Source organism: Microtus oregoni, unplaced genomic scaffold (assembly GCF_018167655.1).
Source record: "Microtus oregoni isolate MIOR12 unplaced genomic scaffold, Mior012 000004F_ref0000308, whole genome shotgun sequence".
In the NCBI taxonomy this organism is placed as follows: Eukaryota; Metazoa; Chordata; class Mammalia; order Rodentia; family Cricetidae; genus Microtus; species Microtus oregoni.
Window position 1 is genome coordinate 45,754,142 of NW_024543063.1, and position 17,591 is coordinate 45,771,732.

The following is a 17,591-nucleotide window of genomic DNA, read 5'->3' on the forward strand; positions in this document are numbered from 1 at the left end:
CATTCTAAGGCCTTTCTCCCTTGAGAATATATCTTTAGCACTCCTAGCCTAAAGCCACTCTGCAGCAGAGACCACACAGACACAGGTGTGGTGTAGGACGTCCTTCCTTCTGTGTTGCTTGTACTGGCTAATGAATAAAGGAACTGCCTTGGCCTGACAGGGCAGAACTTAAGTAGGCAGGGAAGACAAAACTGAATTCTGGGAGGAAGAAAGCAGAGCCAGAGCCAGATGCTGGGAATTTTACCTAGTAAGCCACTGCCACGTGGCGATACACAGATTAATAGAAATGGGTTAAATAAAGACGTAAGGATTAGCCAATAAGAAACTCGAGTTAATGGGCCAAGCAGTGATTTAATTAATACATTTTCTGTGTGGTTATTTAGGGGCTAAGCTAGTCGGGCAGCCGAGACAAACAAGTGGGCCCCCTCTTTGCAATACAGATGTCTGAGGATTCCTAGCCCCAGGATATATGAGTCCTTAAACATCAGAACTGGAAGCAAACATCTTTAAGATGGTCCCAACCACTGTCTGATTACAAGTGCACAAGACAGCCTGCCTACTTGAACCTTGTGGCCTCTGGAACTATGAGAAATTGTAACAAAACAATTAGCTGTTTTATGCAAGTTAATAAATTTTAGGGTGATTTGTCACAATGCTAAATCAATAACCAAAATAATCTTGCATCAAAATACTGGGCTTAGTGGAGATACCAAAATACTGGATTCAAAATAGTCCCTTGGGCTGGAGAGATGGCTCAGCGGTTAAGAGCACTGCCTGCTCTTCCAAAGGTCCTGAGTTCAATTCCCAGCAACCACATGGTGGCTCACAACCATCTGTAATGAGGTCTGGCGCCCTCTTCTGGCCTGCAGGCATACAGACAAAACATTGTATAAATAAATAAATAAATATTAAAAAAAAAACAAAATAGTCCCTTGTCTTAAATAATTCTACAGAAGATTAACGTGATTAATGAAGAACTAATGTATTCTTTATTATCGACTTCCTACCAAAGTCTACTAATAGTGCAAATAAATGTAACTAAAACTATACACATTAGCAGAAGAGATACAACAGAAAAAAATATTAATCAAACTTTCAGAAAGTAGCAAACAAGCTGGCCATGGTGTACATGCCTATTGGTATCTTCATACTGGGACAGTTGAGCAGGATATCAGGAGTTCAAAGTAATCCTCAGCTACATGAGATTTTGGCTCAAAAAAAAGGAGCAAATATCTAAGTAACAACTGGCTTTGGTTTTCTCTGATCTCCTAAGTTTATAGCCATGTGAAACAGATGACAAGAGAGCCACTCTGCATTACAGAGCCCTAGAAAGGCTTATTACATTCAACTGTCAGGAACCCTCAAAGGTGGAAGAGAGGCAAAGACTGCCACAACCAGCTGATAGCTTGCATTAGGAACAACTAGTCTTTTTTACTTCAAAGCACAGGCTATGTCCCGACCACTGATAATTCAGAGGGATTCACAACACTTAGAGAAAATGAAAACCACAGAAGGCCAGGAATGAAATGATGCCCCATCCTGAAGTTAGAGGAATCGAATGAAAAGCCACCCTTAAAGGCTGTATATTCCAGAGGGCTGAGTGACAGAGCTAAGTGCTAAGCAACCCATAATGTTCTTGGTCCTACTAAGAAACAGACACTTTACTGTGTTGTGCTACTGAAGTACAGCTTGTTGCCCAACCATAATAGAGCCTCATCTGAATTCAAACAATCAATTTCAGAAAGAGGGGAAAATACAACAAAAGAAAGTCTAGAACTGAAGGATGAGTTTCAACAAAGAGCCACAGAATACTGGATTGCCAAAGCAAACTTTAAAGGATCAGCATCAAAGCACAGAGCTAAAACTTCAGAATGCTATAATATGAAGTGGCCCAAGTAATAAGGAGAGGAAAGCGGCAATCATGTGACTTATGTCTAGTTTTGTTGTTCTTGTTTTACTACAGCAAGACTCTAGTACACACTTAAGTAAACATTTTCTGGAAAGCAACCCAAATGCTGATACTGTTAAATACTAGACATATTAAGAAATATAATATGACTTTTTCCATCAAAAACCTCTCAGTCCGGCAAGCCAGCCAACTACAAAAGTGACATGACAGCTCCTGCCATAGAGCAAGAGTCACAGAGGAGGCGTGGAGAAGACAGAACCCTGGGAATGCCCGTCTTCATCTCTTGTGCCAAAGCATACCCATACCCACCAGAAAACACATTATATAGACTGAGGTATTTCTAAGGAATTTGACAGCTGACACAGTGACAGCATTTGTTCTCTCCTGAAAGCATCCCTAAGCAATGCCACTCTCTGCCATTGTCTCCCACAAGGCAGTGTCTCCATGTATGGTCCAGCTGGCTCTCTACTTGTGCCCAGCCTCCGTTCACTGTTAAGAGCAGTGAGGGATTTAGCTACCATACCACTTTTAGGTAGGAGAACAGTTAACTTGCAATCATCTCATACATGAAAGGACTCCTGACAGGAAAAGGCCTATTATTAGCAATAATTAATTTATTTGTTTTTAGCAGAAATTCCATTTTAACTTCATTTTCACTCACTCATCTTCTTGAAAAGTCTTTATTTGGACATAATTTTTCCATGACTGGACTTTTCCAAAAGGTGAATCATTAGGAAAGTCTGAGCTCACAGGGCAGCTGGCTATGCCACAGAGGAGGGCAAGGATGATCATCTTCCTCCCTTCCCCAAGGCTTAAAAAACTACATAGTTTTCATGGAGGAAAAACAAGCAGAACAGCCAAGTTAGAGAAACTAGAAGACTAACTTCATGCTAACACTACCTCATTCTTACACCTAGGAATTCTTGCACTAGCTCTTCGTGCTTCTTACTTTTCTTTTTTGTGTGTGTGTGGGGGGGGTTTGAGACATGGTTTCTCTCTGTAGCCTTTGCTGTCTTAGAACTCCCTTTGTAGACCAATGGCCTCAAACTCAGATCTGCCAGATCAGCCTCCCGAGTGCTGGAACTAACACCACCCGGCTACTTTTTCACATTCTTAAAGACGCAGTGATGCCTTTAACTTGATACAAAGACAAAAGAGGAAAAAAAATAATATCAAGAGATTAAAAAATGTACTTAAACCCAAACACCAAGCTTGTGTCTGAGTTGTCAGCGCTCAAATATCTTAAGATCCTTCAAGAAACTTCCTTATAGTACTTTAAACAGTATGTCTTTTTTTTTTAAAAAAAAAAAAAAAAAGTATAGCTGGGGCTAAAGAGATGGCTCAGCAGTCAAGAGCACTGGCTGTTCTTCCAGAGGTCCTGAGTTCAATTCCCAGCAACCACATGGTGGCTCACAACCATCTGTAATGAGATCTGGTGCCTTCTTCTGGCTTGCAGGCATATATGCAGACAGAACACGTATACATAATAAATAAATAATTTTTTTTTAAAGGCTTGCCAATCGCCTGGCAGTGGTGGTGTACACCTTTAAATACAGTACTCGGGAGGTAGAAGCAGGCAGATCTCTGAGTTCAAGACCAGTCTGGTCTACAAAGTGAGTTCTAGGACATCAAAGAGCTACACAAAGAAGCTGTTTTGAAAAAACAAAGCCAAAACAAACAAACAAGCAAAGTCTTGCCAACACAGCAACTATTAACAGATTTAAATAAATACGTTATCTAACATATAATGTGTACATATTACATCTGTATATAAACGACTATATATACATATCCCATGCTGGCCCCGATCGTCCGGCTTCTGTTCCCAAGTGCTCGGATTACAGGAGTATACCACCACAGCAGACTTGAACAGGCTTCCGTATCCTTATGGGAAAGGAGTTTGAGAGGACTCACTTGCTCTGTTGTGTAATTTTTTAAAAATTAGCATTTATTACTGTAAAGTAATAAATAAATAAAATGCCTAAATGTGAGAGTGTGTGTAATTAACGAAAAGAACATGCACTTATCCTGTTTTTTGACAAGAGACACAGTGCTGCCCTCTTCTGACAAACAGTACGAATGGCAGGCTCCCTGAGTACTTACCAATAGTTACAACTGCCATCTAAGTGCTTTCAGAAGTGAAGAGTCTTTGATCCCAGCACTTGGGAGGCAAACAGTGGGATCTGAGTTCAAGGCCAGCCTGGTCTACAGAGTGAGTTCCAGGACAGCCAGGGCTGCACAGAGGAACCCTGTCTCAAAAAACAACAAACAAGAAAAGTAAAGAGCAGTGGTGTATACCTGTACTCTCAGCACTCTGGAAGCAACAGGAAGAAGAATCAGGAGTTCAAGGTCAGCCTGGGCTAAATTAGATTCCCATCTCATAAAAGGGAAAAGAATCTGTGACATAACGTTTATAAACAAATTTATGAAATTCAGGGGGCTGGAGAGATGGCTCAGAGGTTAAGAGCACTGACTGCTCTTCCAGAGGTCCTGAGTTCAATTCCCAGCAACCACATGGTGGCTCACAGCCATCTATAATGAGATCTGGTGCCCTCTTCTGGCATGCAAGCATACATGGAAGGAATGTTGTATATATAATAAATCATTTAAAAAAATTTATGAAATTCATACTTTGATCAGAAATTTACTGATTCCTCAACGCAATGGTTATTCGGCTGATTCTGTTCTCTATGCAGACCTTCTATAGATATTCTACACTACAAGTGGGAAGTGGTCCAAGACAACACAGGCTTTGAGACACACTTTTTTTGTTTTTTTTTTTTTTTCGAGACAGGGTTTCTCTGTGGTTTTGGAGCCTGTCCTGGAACTATCTCTTGTAGACCAGGCTGGTCTCGAACTCACAGAGATCCACCTGCTTCTGCCTCCCAAGTGCTGGGATTGAAGGCGTGCGCCACTACCGCCTGGCCTAGACACATTCTTACCATGTTGTCTTAGCTGAACCTTGCTCTGTAGACCTGACTGTCCCTCAACTCTGCCTCTAAATGTTTTGTTTGTTAATACACTAACTTTTTAATTGTTTGAGAATTTCATACAGGCGTTTAATGTGTTTTAAGTTCACCTCCCACTCCCCCTCTTCTAATGCACTCCTTATCCTTCTACCATTATCTAATACCAACTTCCTGTGTTTATTTTTTCTTTTTTTAAACCCACTGAGTCTACTTAGTGCTGCTAGTGTGTGCTTGGGTGTAGGGAACTATTGGAACACAGATAGTATTCCACACCGAGGGGCCATAGCCTTAAAGAAAACCGACTCCCTCTCTCAGCATCAGCTCTGTGACCTGCCCCCACATGCTGGAATTGTGTCTGATCTTACACAGGCCGTGTGCATGCTGTCACAACTGCTGTGAGTTCTTATGTGCAATCCCCGGCTGTGTCCAAAAAAAAGCTTTGTTTCTAATTATTTTACAGATTTCTAAATGTTGACGGCTTTACTATCAGTGTTCTGCTACTCCCTATTGAACAGCTGCGTATGGTCTCTGAAGGCAAAATACATACGAATTTATACCATCTGCAGTTATGTGACAGACCCCAAAGTGACCAATTACTAACTATGGTGTTTACAATGAACATGCTGACAGATGCTGACCACGTCCTTTACCTCACCAAAATGCGGGGTTCCTGAAGGACAGCTAGTACTGCCAGTGCAGTATAGGTCTGTCTAAAGAACAGTTCTCAACCTGTGGGGTCCGACCCATAGGGGTCAAATGACCCTTTTACAGGGGGGGAGATCACTTAAGATCATTGAAAAACACAGATACTACACAGAATTTACATTATGTTTCATGACAGTAGCAAAATTAGTTATGAAGTAGCAACTGAAATAATTTTATAATTGCGGTTACCACAACATGAAGAACTGTATTAAAGTGACAGCAAAGGAAGGTTGAGAACCAGTGGTCTAAGCATATAAGGCAAAGCAAAATTCCAAATTCTCCAATATAAATGGTTTGCACTCTTTTTAAATTTTTTTTTGAATTTTCAAGACAGAGTTTTTCTGTCTTGGAACTTATTCTGTAGACCAGGCTAGCCTCCAACTCAGAGAGATCCGCCTGCCTCTGCCTCACAAGTGGTAGGATTAAGGGTGTAAGCCACAATACAATCACCTGGCTTACATCCAAACTCTTAAAAGACTAAACCTACTATTTAATCTTGACTGTGTAAGAACAATTAGGAAGAGTATCAATGGAATAAATGAGGCCTAAAAGCACCATACACATATCTACTCGAAATATGGGCTGCAAAACTACCTGTTATTGGTGAAAAATGACAAAATCTTAAAAACCAAAAGCCACTGTGAGCACGGAGATGCCTGTTGCACGTATCACATTATTCATACTTAGCCATTAGAATCATCTATTATGAAGACCAGAGACCAGCTAGAAGCAAACTGAGTCACTTGTGCCAAAGTCAGCCAAGCCTGGCAAACCCCACAGTGAGAAGAAAGCCAACTGCCACAAGTGTCCTCTGGCCTCCACACGGGCTGTGACATGAATGAGACAGCACGGGAAGCAGAGACTGAGGGACAGAGTGGGAACCATGTGGCTGTTCACTGCAATACTATTCTTGCAACACTGCCCTAAGTACATTTCACAAAAGAAAATGTTCTCAAGACAGGTTTTTAAATGAGTGGATTTGGTACTACAGAGAAGGCTCAGAAGTTAAAAGCATAGACTGCTCTTCCAGAGCCCTGGGCTCTATTGCCGGCACCCACACGGTGGTTTACAACCATCTGTAGCTCCAGTTCCAGGGGAACTGACTCCCTCTTCTGACCTCTGCAGGCACCAGGCGTGCACATGGTGCACAGACACACATACAGGCAAAAGAAACCCCTCCACACACAAAATAATTAAAGAGGAATAAATAAGGTAAGTTTGCTGGGCACAGTAGCTTATGCTGTATGTGTCAGCACTCAGGAGGCTGAGGAAAAGGGAACATAGTCACTTCAGCCGTGAACTACAGTGAGACCCAGTCTAAAGAAATTTTAGAAGTTGTGCTCTGAACTATTTATAAAACTGAAAATAGGGGGCTGGAGAGATGGCTCAGTGGTTAAGAGCATTGTCTGCTCTTCCAAAGGTCCTGAGTTCAATTCCCAGCAACCACATGGTGGCTCACAACCATCTGTAATGGGGTCTGGTGCCCTCTTCTGGCCTGCAGGCATACGCACAGACAGAATTTTTTTTTTAATTTATTTATTTATTATGTGTACAACATTCTGCTTCCCACACACCAGAAGAGGGCGCCAGATCTCATTACAGATGGTTGTGAGCCATCATGTGGTTGCTGGGAATTGAACTCAGGACCTCTGGAAGAGCAGTCAGTGCTCTTAACCTCTGAGCTATCTCTCCAGCCCACAGACAGAATATTGTATACATAATAAATAAATAAATATTAAAAAAAAAAAAACCAAAAAACTGAAAATAAAGGCCACGCAGTGTTGGCATATGCCTTTAATCCCAGCACTAGGGAGGCAGAGGCAGGTAGATCTCTGTGAGTTCAAGGCCAGCCTGGTCTACAAGAGCTAGTTCTGGGACAGGCTCCAAAGCTACAGAGAAACCCTGTCTCAAAAAGGAAAAAAAAAAAAAAACCTGAAAATGTAAAACTTCACTTTGCAAAATGTTATTTTCACTGGATAAATACAGGCGATGCTATATGTTAGTGGGTTATATACCACAGATTAACCAAATATACACAAAATCCATTTAGGGGGAAATCCATCCGTAAAGAACATGTATACATATTGTTCCTGTCTCTAGTCCCTACCACGCTGTGCTATCTTCATGGCATTTACATTGTATCAAGTATTACAAATCAGATATTGAATGTATAGCAGAGGTTGCACATAGGTTATATGCTGACACTATGTAATTTAATATATGGAACTTAAGAATCTGAGGAGTCGCCAGGTGGGGGCGCACGCCTTTAACCCCAGCACTTGAGAAGCAAAGGCAAGTGGATCTCTGAGAGTATGAGGTTAGCCTGGTCTACAGAATGAGTTTTAGGACATCCAGGGCTACATGGAGAAACTCTGTCTCAAAAAAACAAAAAGAGGAAAAAAAAAGGAAAAGAAAAAAATGCCCCCTTGTAAAATACAGTTTCAAAGCCGTGGAAAGCCTCTTACCTCACTTCCTCACCAGCAAAGTCAAACACCTTGGTGATCTTCACTTTTTCTGACTCTTTAGGTTTCTCCAGCTCTTCTGCTTTGACCAACAACTTATTTGAGCTAGTCTCTTCAGTCTCCTCTGCTGCCTAAATAAAGAATAAGAAACAGAATCAGGCCTGTGGTGATGCACACTTTTAAGCCCAGCACGCAGGAGGCAGGGACTTGAGGATCACTACTAATTTAAAGCCATCCCGGTCTACATAGTGAGTTCCAGGCCAATTAGGGCTACACAGTGAGACCTAGTCTCAAAAATAAACAATTCAGGTTTACCAAGGTTTAAGACTAAAAAAACTGTCTGAACATGCTGTTTAGGGTTATTCTCCTATGTTTCATTTTCAATCAGTTAAAAATAACTGGAAAGCCTGGAGAGACGGCTCAATGGTTGAGAGCACTGAATGCTCTTCCAGAGGACCAGGTTAAATTTTCAGAAGCCATAAGGTAGCTCACAATCACCTATAACTCCAGTTCCCCAAAAAACCCTGATGCCCTCTTCTGGCAACTATGGGTACTACATGCATGTGGTGCATAGACATACATGCAAGTAAATCACCTATACACATAAAATGAAATAACATAGACTTATTGGAAAGGTTGGGAAGATGACTCAGCAGTTAAGAGTTTTTGCAAAGGTAGGGTAGTGGTGGCGCACGCCTTTAATCCCAGCACTCTGGAGGCAGAGGCAGTTGGATCTCTGTGAGTTCAAAGCCAGCTGGTCTAAAGAGTGAGTTCTAGAACAACCAGGGCTACACATAAACCCTGTCTAAAAAAAAAAAAAAAAAAAAAAAGACGTTTTGCAGAAGACCCAGCTCAGTTCTTAGCACCCAAGTCAGGCAACTCATAACTGCCTATAACCCCAGCTCCAGCCTTTGGCCAACGTGGGCGCCTGAACTTATATGCACATACCCATACATAGGCACAGACATAAACTCATAATTAAAAACAACAACAAATAAATCTTTTTAAAAATTTATTTTTATTTAGGTATATACATGTATCCAGGTATATATACATGTAAAAGCCACAGGCATACAGATGCTTTGGGAGGCCAAAGGAGGGCATTGAATTCCCTGGAGCCAGAGTTACAGGCATCTGTCAACTACCTGCTATGGTGCTGAGAACTGAAATCAGGGCCTCTGGAAGACCGCAAAGCGCTCTTAACCACCGAGCCATCTCTCCAGCCCAATAAATAAATCTTTAAAAAAGTTTGCTAGAGGGGGCTGGAGAGATGGCTCAGTGGTTAAGAGCATTGTCTGCTCTTCCAAAGGTCCTGAGTTCAATTCCCAGCAACCACATGGTGGCTCACAACCATCTGTAATGAGATCTGGCGCCCTCTTCTGGCCTTCAGGCATACAGACAGAATATTGTATACATAATAAATAAATATTAAAAAAAGAGTTTGCTAGAAATGTATGTCATTAGAACAGCTCATTCTTCCTGTTGCTAAGGCATGCTTTGCTTTTCACTTAGTAAGGTCACTATCAAAAGCATTTAGCTGGCTTTCTGTTTGAGATTCAAATCTCAGTCAGTTTATAAATTAAAAAAAAAAAAGGAGTTCAGGTGGTGGTGGTAGTGCATGCCTTTAGTCCCAGCACTTGGGAGTCAGAGGCAGGTGGATCTCTGTGAGTTCGAGACCAGCCTGATCTACAGAGCAAGTTCTAGGACAGCTAGGGCTACACAGAGAAACCCTGTCTCGAAAAACAAAAACGAAGCTCCTGTGGAACTGAGGGTGTTTCTAGAGAGGTATTTATCCCGCCAGTCTCTCAGCTTACCTTAACTTGTGAGCTTGGAGCTGCTTTTGCTTTTGGTCCCACATCATTAAGGAAGCTGGCCCATAATTCATCTTCCTTCTTCTTCCTTGCATTCTCAGATCCAAGGCCTCCGTCTTGGTCCTCTTCATCTTCTTCACTGCTACTGCCTCCGGGTTCTTCCTTGCCGTCCTCCTCTTCGTCTTCTAACAAGAGGCCACTCTGTTTTCTCTTTCTAATCACCAGTAACCACCCAGAAAAAGGAAGACAAAACAGAATGCAAAATTATTCATTCTTTCATCAATCCTTAGACCACCTTACACACTGGAGAGTTTAAATCTGTAAATTTCTAGTAACATAATAGAAGACAGAGTAGGCAAACAGATTTAAAACTACTTATTTAAAAATATTTATTCAGTTACTTAATGTCTATGTGTGTGTTCCTGAGTGTATGTATGTGCACCAAATGGCACACAAGAGCCTGTGGAGGCCGAAAGATGTTAAATCACCTCGGACTAAGGTTACAGGCAGTTGCAAGCCTCCATGTAGATGCTGACAACTGAACCCAGTTCCTCTGCTAGAGCAGTAACTGTTCCTAACCTCTGAACCAACTCTCCAGCCCTGACTTAGTTTTTTCATTGTTCATTTTTCCAAAAAGGGTTTTCTCTGTGTAGCCCTGGCTGTCCTGGAACTTGCTCTGTAGACTAGGCTGGCCTTGAACTCAGAGATCCACCTGCCTCTGGGGTGCTAGGATTAAAGGCATGTACCACCACAGCAGGGCTAATTTTTTTTTAAGTATATTTATTCATCAACAATAGTACAATTAAGAATTATATCATAGGGGCGGTGGTGGCGCACGCCTTTAATCCCAGCACTCGGGAGGCAGAGGCAGGCGGATCTCTGTGAGTTCGAGACCAGCCTGGTCTACAAGAGCTAGTTCCAGGACAGGCTCCAAAACCACAGAGAAACCCTGTCTCGAAAAACCAAAAAAAAAAAAAAAAAAAAAAAAAAGAATTATATCATACAGTGGAAAGATACCCACAAGTTTCTCCATGCTTTCAAATTCTTGGCATGTTACTCTTTGAGATTCAGGAACAATAAATTAATATCCCAATATCCTCAGGGTTTTAAAATCATATTTTAAACATATTTCTAATAATCCTCACAGTCTATAATTTGAATAGCTGGAATTCTTATTTAAAGAATAAAATACATTGAGTTTAGTATTGCTTACAAAGTTTAACTACATCCTGCAGGAATATTTAATGAAAATTTAAATTTCAGGCCTCCAGTATATGGGATCACACATGGATACTGCCCGTGTAAGGACTTATTTGTGTTGCAAATGTGTTGTACCTGAAGGATTTACATGACATACACTGTAAGCATTCGGTGTGTGTGAACTCTTTAGTAAGTACTGTCTTTTTTTTTTTTTGATTTTTCGAGACAGGGTTTCTCTGTAGCTTTTGGTTCCTGTCCTGGAACTAGCTCTTGTAGACCAGGCTGGCCTCGAACTCACAGAGATCCGCCTGCCTCTGCCTCCCGAGTGCTGGGATTAAAGGCGTGCGCCACCACCGCCCGGCAAGTACTGTCTTTTTATTACTCCCCATTTCTATCTAATAAAGAAGACGTTGACTGGAAGGATGGCTCAGTGGTTAAGAACACTGGCTGTTCTTTCAGAGGTCCTGAGTTCAATTCCCAGCAACCACATGGTGGCTCACAAACCATCTGTAAAGAGATTTGGCGCCCTCCTCTGGCAAGCAGACATATGTACCGACAGAACACTGTATACATAATGAATGAATGATGAGTAAAGGGAACTGGTGAGCTCACCAGAACCTTAAATTTAGTAAGGTTAGTATGTCAAAACTGTTATTTTCACTAAGAAAACACTCGAGGCAGGTATGGTGGTGCACGCCTTCAATCTGAACACTCAAGGAAACACGTGTAGGCTTGAATATTTCTATGCATGGGAGGCCAGGTTGATCTACATAGTGAGTTCCAGACCAGCCAAGCTACACAGTGAGAGCATGTCTCAAAAACAAAACAAACAGGCAGACAAAAAAATGAAATAAAAAGCCCAATAACTAAAAAGAGATAAAAAGAAAAATACCTAAGATCACCTCATGAGATTAATCTGTTCAGAAAAAAAGTTCTATAAACAAAATGTGCGAAGTAATTTTTTATTTCTGAAAGTGGCTCGGCTCGGAGAACAAAGTCTACTGACTCTCAAATTTACTTGCATCATTTTCTTCCAAACACTGAAAAATACAGCAGTTTCATGCCACCCCCAAAAACAACACAAGTTCAAATACAGAAAAAGAGAACTGGGCCCAAGACTTTAATCAGCACATGTTTTTACTATTTTGACTTTGAGAACATCATATAGTTCAATGTTCATTTTCTTCTTTTCATAAACTGCAATCTGCTTTTTGCTTCAATGCAAGACAGAAACAATAGTGACAGAAACAGCCCTAAGAAGAGGCCCCCATCTGACTTCTTTCCTGGTCTGGGGTAGGACTGCGTTTCAGAACGTGGCCTGTGGACAATCAACAGGAAATAACTCAATTTACATAGCCTTAGGTCAAACGAATTCAACACCTTCAAATATGACTTACAAAAATCCTTGAGCCAGTACCAATGTTCTACCAATGTTTTCTGCAGCCTTTTGCTGTAGCAAAGGCCCTGCAATCTCACTGCTCCTCAATGAGGGGATGCTCAAGTCACGTCAGGACTATTCAAAAACATGAACTACAGTCACTGAAAGGAAATACGTATAGGACTGCCATGATGCCCTTTACCATCACAGACTCAGTGAGAATTGTCACAGCGGTGCCTGTCTGGAATTACACTCCTGTTCAGAGGACTGAGACAAGAGACTCAAGAATGGCCCAGCCTGAGCAACACAGTGAGACCTGTCCAAGAGAGTGAGAGGTGGCGTGGTATGCAGTGTGCTATGCTTTTTATTCTAATTTTTAAATAAAGAGAGCAGGAAATAGAGACCCATGCCAAGTGTGACAGTATCTAAGCTAACAGCTTCTCCGGTAGGAAGAAAGGATACAGCCTGTAGCACAGGATTGCTTTAACCACATGCACATTTTACCTATTTAAACTATTTTTAAAAAATTATTTTTAAACTAGTTGAAGGCCAAGATTTTTTTAAACGATTTTATTTATTTTTATTTTATGTGCATTGGTGTTTTGCCTGGTATGTCTGTGTGTCAGATCCCTTGGAACTGGAGTTTTAGACAGCTGTGAGCTGCCATGTGGGTGCTCGGGGTTGAATTCCAGTACTCTAGTAGAGCACCAGCGCTCTTAACCGCTGAGCCATTTCTCCAGCCCATTTTGTTTTTGTTGACAGGCTTTACCTGTGTAGCACTGGTTATCCTGGAATTCTCATTCTGTAGACGAGGCTAGCCTTGAACTCATAAAGATATACCTGCCTTTCCCTCCCAAGGGCTGGAATTAAAAGCGTGCATCACCACCTCCCAAATGAAGGCCCAGATTTTAATTTTAGACTATCAGTAAATATTTCCCTCATACAGAAAGGTGTTAGAAACACTGGCAAATGATGGGTAGCAGTGGCACACACCTTTAATCTCAGTGCTCGGGAGGCACAAGCAGGATCTCTGTGAGTTCGAGGCCAGCCTGGTCTACAAAGCAAGTTCCAAGATAGTCAGGAGTATTACACAGAGAAACCCTGTCTTGAAAGATCAAACCAACAAAAAATAACCCCCCTACAAACACACACACTGTGGTGGTTCATGCCTACAATCCAGGAAGTTGAAGCTGGAGGCTAGCCTAGGCTGCACAGTGAGTCCCAGGACAGCCTGTGCTACAGCAGACACACACAAACAATAAATGTGAAAAGACAGACAGACATCTATCATGAGAGCAATCTTAGCAATAAAGATAGCTCTTATTGTCAGGGCCTTGAGGGCAGCATCACCTGGCTGGAATGCTCTGCGCCTTCCTTCTTTTCCCTTTGGTTTTCTCAGCCTGCTCGTCACCATCCACTTCATCCTCCTTCACTAACTCGTTGACATCATCTTCACTGTACTCTCCACCTGGAACCATACAATAGGGCGGTCAGACAGCTGGAACGAGAACGAAGATTTCATAAAACATTAGGAACAAAGTCTGACCAGGCATGCGTGGGAGGTGGAGGCAGGAGACTCCGAAGTTCTAACTTTTTCTCAGTTACACAGTGGGGTTGAAGTCAGCCTGAGCTACATGAGTCCTTGTCTCAAAAACAAACAAATAACAAAATCTCCAAAATAGCAGCAACAGGAAAACAAATCAAAAGCTTTAGCCCTCTTTTAAGATAAATATTTCTGAGCAGGGCATGGTGGCACATGCCTCTAATCCCAGAACTCCGGAGGCAGAGGCAAGCAGATAGCTCCAAGCCAGCCAGGACTATAGAGTGAGTTCCAGTAAGAACTACACAAAGAAACCCTATCTTGGTGGGGGGGGGGGGGGGGGGGGGGCAGGGGGGGAATAGAGAAAGAAAGGAAAGAAGGAAGGAAAGAAAGATGCAGGATCTATGTCACTACAGTAGCAGTGAACATCACTGAAATTCAAGTAGTATTTTTATATAACTTTAATATAAAGGGTTTCCTAGAAGGGTTAAAAAACTAGCTTATGGCCGGGCGGTGGTGGCGCACGCCTTTAATCCCAGCACTCGGGAGGCAGAGGCAGGCGGATCTCTGTGAGTTCGAGACCAGCCTGGTCTACAGAGCTAGTTCCAGGACAGGCTCCAAAGCCACAGAGAAACCCTGTCTCGAAAAACCAAAAAAAAAAAAAAAAAAAAGAAAGAAAGAAAAAAAAAAACTAACTTATTCCAGGCAAGTAAAACAAAAGGTGGAAATCAGGGCACCAGCTGTACCAGAACATCAGGACTTAGCTGATAGGTCATATTAAGAGCTGAGTAGGGTGATGCATTTGAATTGAGGTCAGCCCAATACAGCATGTAGGCCAGCCAGGGCTTTGTAGTAAGACCCTGCTTCAAAACAAAACAAGAACGGGTCATATTAATGGACTGAGCTAGGTAGGTAGCTCAATGCCACAGCACCTGCCCATTAAAAAAGGCAGGTGGCAGGATGGCGAACACTAGACCTACAGACAGCAAAGCTCAGAAGCAACAGACTTTGCTCAAAGATCCAGAGCCCCCAAAGCATGGTGGCAAAAGCTAGTTTGGAACTCAAGGAGGCCAGACAGGACTTTCATTCTGGCTATGAGTATTTAATATAAAAACAATAGCAAGGAGCTGGGTATGGTGGGGCACACCTTTAATTCCAGCACTTGGGAGGCAGAGGCAGGAGGATCTCTGTGAGTTGGAGGACAGCTTGGTCTACAGAGTGAGTTCTAGGATAGCCAAGGCTACACAAAGAAACCCTGTCTCAAAAAAACAAAACAAGACAGAAAAGAAGAGGGGCGGTGGTGGCGCACACCTTTAATCCCAGCACTTGGGAAGCAGAGGCAGGCATATCTTTGTGAATTTGAGACCAGCCTGGTCTACAAGAGCTAGTTCCAGGACAGGCTCCAAAACTACAGAAAAACTCTGTCTTGGGGGGAAAAAAAGAAAAGAAAAAAGGCTTTTAAAAAAAAAATAATTTCCCGCCGGGCGATGGTGGCGCACGCCTTTAATCCCAGCATTCGGGAGGCAGAGGCAGGCGGATCTCTGTGAGTTCGAGACCAGCCTGGTCTACAGAGCTAGTTCCAGGACGAGCTCCAAAGCCACAGAGAAACCCTGTCTCGAAAAACCAAAAAAAAAAAAAAAAAAAAAAAAAATTCCAAAGTTATGTGTAAGCAGAGGTATATGTGCGCAGTGCTTGTAGAGGACAGAGCTGGGGTTCTGTCCAGTGTGGATGCTGGGAACCACACTTGGGTCTACAGCCAAGAGCACCTCACTGTCTTAATCATTAAGCCATCCATCACTCCAGACCCCAGAGGAGGCTTCTTCGGCTTGACAGACATGTTTTAATTCACTTTGGAAGCTGTCTTAGCTATGGTTTTTATTGCTGTGATAAAACACCATGACCAACTACAGAGAGAAACCCTGTCTCGAAAACACAAAAAAACAAAAACAGCATGACTAAAGAAGGCAACTCAAAGAGAAAAAGGTTTATTTCACCTTACAGCTTCCAGTCCATCAAGAAGGAAGTCAGGGCAGGAACCTGGAGGCAAGAACTGAGCAGAGGTCATGGAAAGTGGTTTTTACTGACTTACTCCCTATAGCTTGCTCGATCTGTTTTCTTAGAGCACCCCAGTCTGGGGGTAGCACTACCCACATCAACCATCAATCCTGAAAATGCACCACAGGCTTGTCAACAGGCCAATCTGGTGGGGGCATTTCCTAATTGAGGTCCCATTTCCCAGATGACTCTAGCTTGTGTCACGGAGACACAAAACCAGCCACAAAGCAGCACTGATGAGCTGAGACGGTGTGCTGTCACTCAGAGAACAAATGAATGTTTGGGAACACTCAGACGATGACTGAATGCAGCAGAAACAAAAAGCCCATGACAATAAAATGCACACTTCTAGCTACACATTTTTCCCCCGTTTGCCTTCTTTCAAACAGTATTTCTGTTTTGAGATTTTGTTTTGTTCTGGACAGTCATGTGTACCTCAGGCTGGCCTCAAACTCACAGTGCAGTTGAGACGGCCATGATCTTCCCAGTTCTACCTCCCGGACGCTAAGGTTAAGGAAGAGTGTTATGGACAGCACACCCCAACTTCTTCACCATCTCAGGAAGGCAATGGGTCCCGACAGACTTAAAGCTGATGTAAGAATTTTACTCTATAATGCGAGGGTCCTCAGGTTCTCTCTCCCATGGCACCTTCCCACTTCTACCGCCCATGGGTTAGCTCCCTCATCTCCTCCTTCCACAACAGAATGGTGTTCAGAGAAGCACAGCCCATATATACTCTTCGTATCTCTCCTCTGTGATCCTCTGCGCTCATCTTTGGCAAACGTGCTTTCTCAACACCTTTTCCATCTTGTTGCTGTGGTACACACTGCTATGGGGGTGGCTGACAGCTCCAAGTTCTCTAGACTCACAGGCAAACAGGGTCTCCCACACCAAGGCTGTGTATGGAATAGGAGGCAACGAGTAAAAGAAACTTTTTTTTTTTTGATTTTCTGAGACAGGGTTTCTCTGTTGCTTAGGAGCCTGTGGAACTCACTAGGTAGATCAGTCTGGCCTTGAACTCACAGAGACCTGCCAATCTTTGCCACCAGAGACCTGGGATTAAAGGCACCACCCAGCCCAGCGTGAAAGAAGCCTTGGGGCACATGCGGTGGTCTTCTTCAGTTGCTGCTCTCCTCCCAGAGTACAAGTCTTTGAAAGGAGCCAGTAAGGAGCAATACAGGGAGACTGCCTAGGTTCGCATCCCACTCAGCTAGCTCACTATGTACCCTTAGCTAGTTATGGAACTCACTATGTAGACCAGGTTACCCTCAAATTCATCTGAACCTACTTCTGCCTCTCAAGTGCTAGGATCAGAAGTGTGTGCTACCATGCCCAGCACACAGCTACTATCCAGATTGGTGATCTGACTATTTGTTTATGCTTTCTGATCCTCAGCCTTTTCATCTGTAAAATGGACAGTACAAAAGCACACACCTGGAAGCACTGTGTGACTGAGTTAGTGTGAGTTATAATTAAAGTATTTTAGAGGTATGTGCACACAAAAGGCATTCTCAAACGGAACAGTTAACCTCTTTCTGAACAGTGAACAATGACATCCTCTC

General features: G+C 42.7%; 1 protein-coding gene across 1 annotated transcript in view; it reads right to left on the reverse strand.

Moving 5' to 3' along the window:
- Positions 1–17,591, reverse strand: part of Cfdp1 (craniofacial development protein 1) — an 82,081-nt gene that overhangs the window by 59,234 nt on the left and 5,256 nt on the right. Inside the window, exons 2-4 of the mRNA XM_041650944.1 lie at positions 13,785–13,902; positions 9,860–10,070; positions 8,049–8,176 (exon numbers count right to left, since the gene is read on the reverse strand). Of these exons, the coding sequence (XP_041506878.1) occupies positions 8,049–8,176; positions 9,860–10,070; positions 13,785–13,902 (457 nt within the window). The remainder of the gene's footprint in view (positions 1–8,048; positions 8,177–9,859; positions 10,071–13,784; positions 13,903–17,591) is intronic.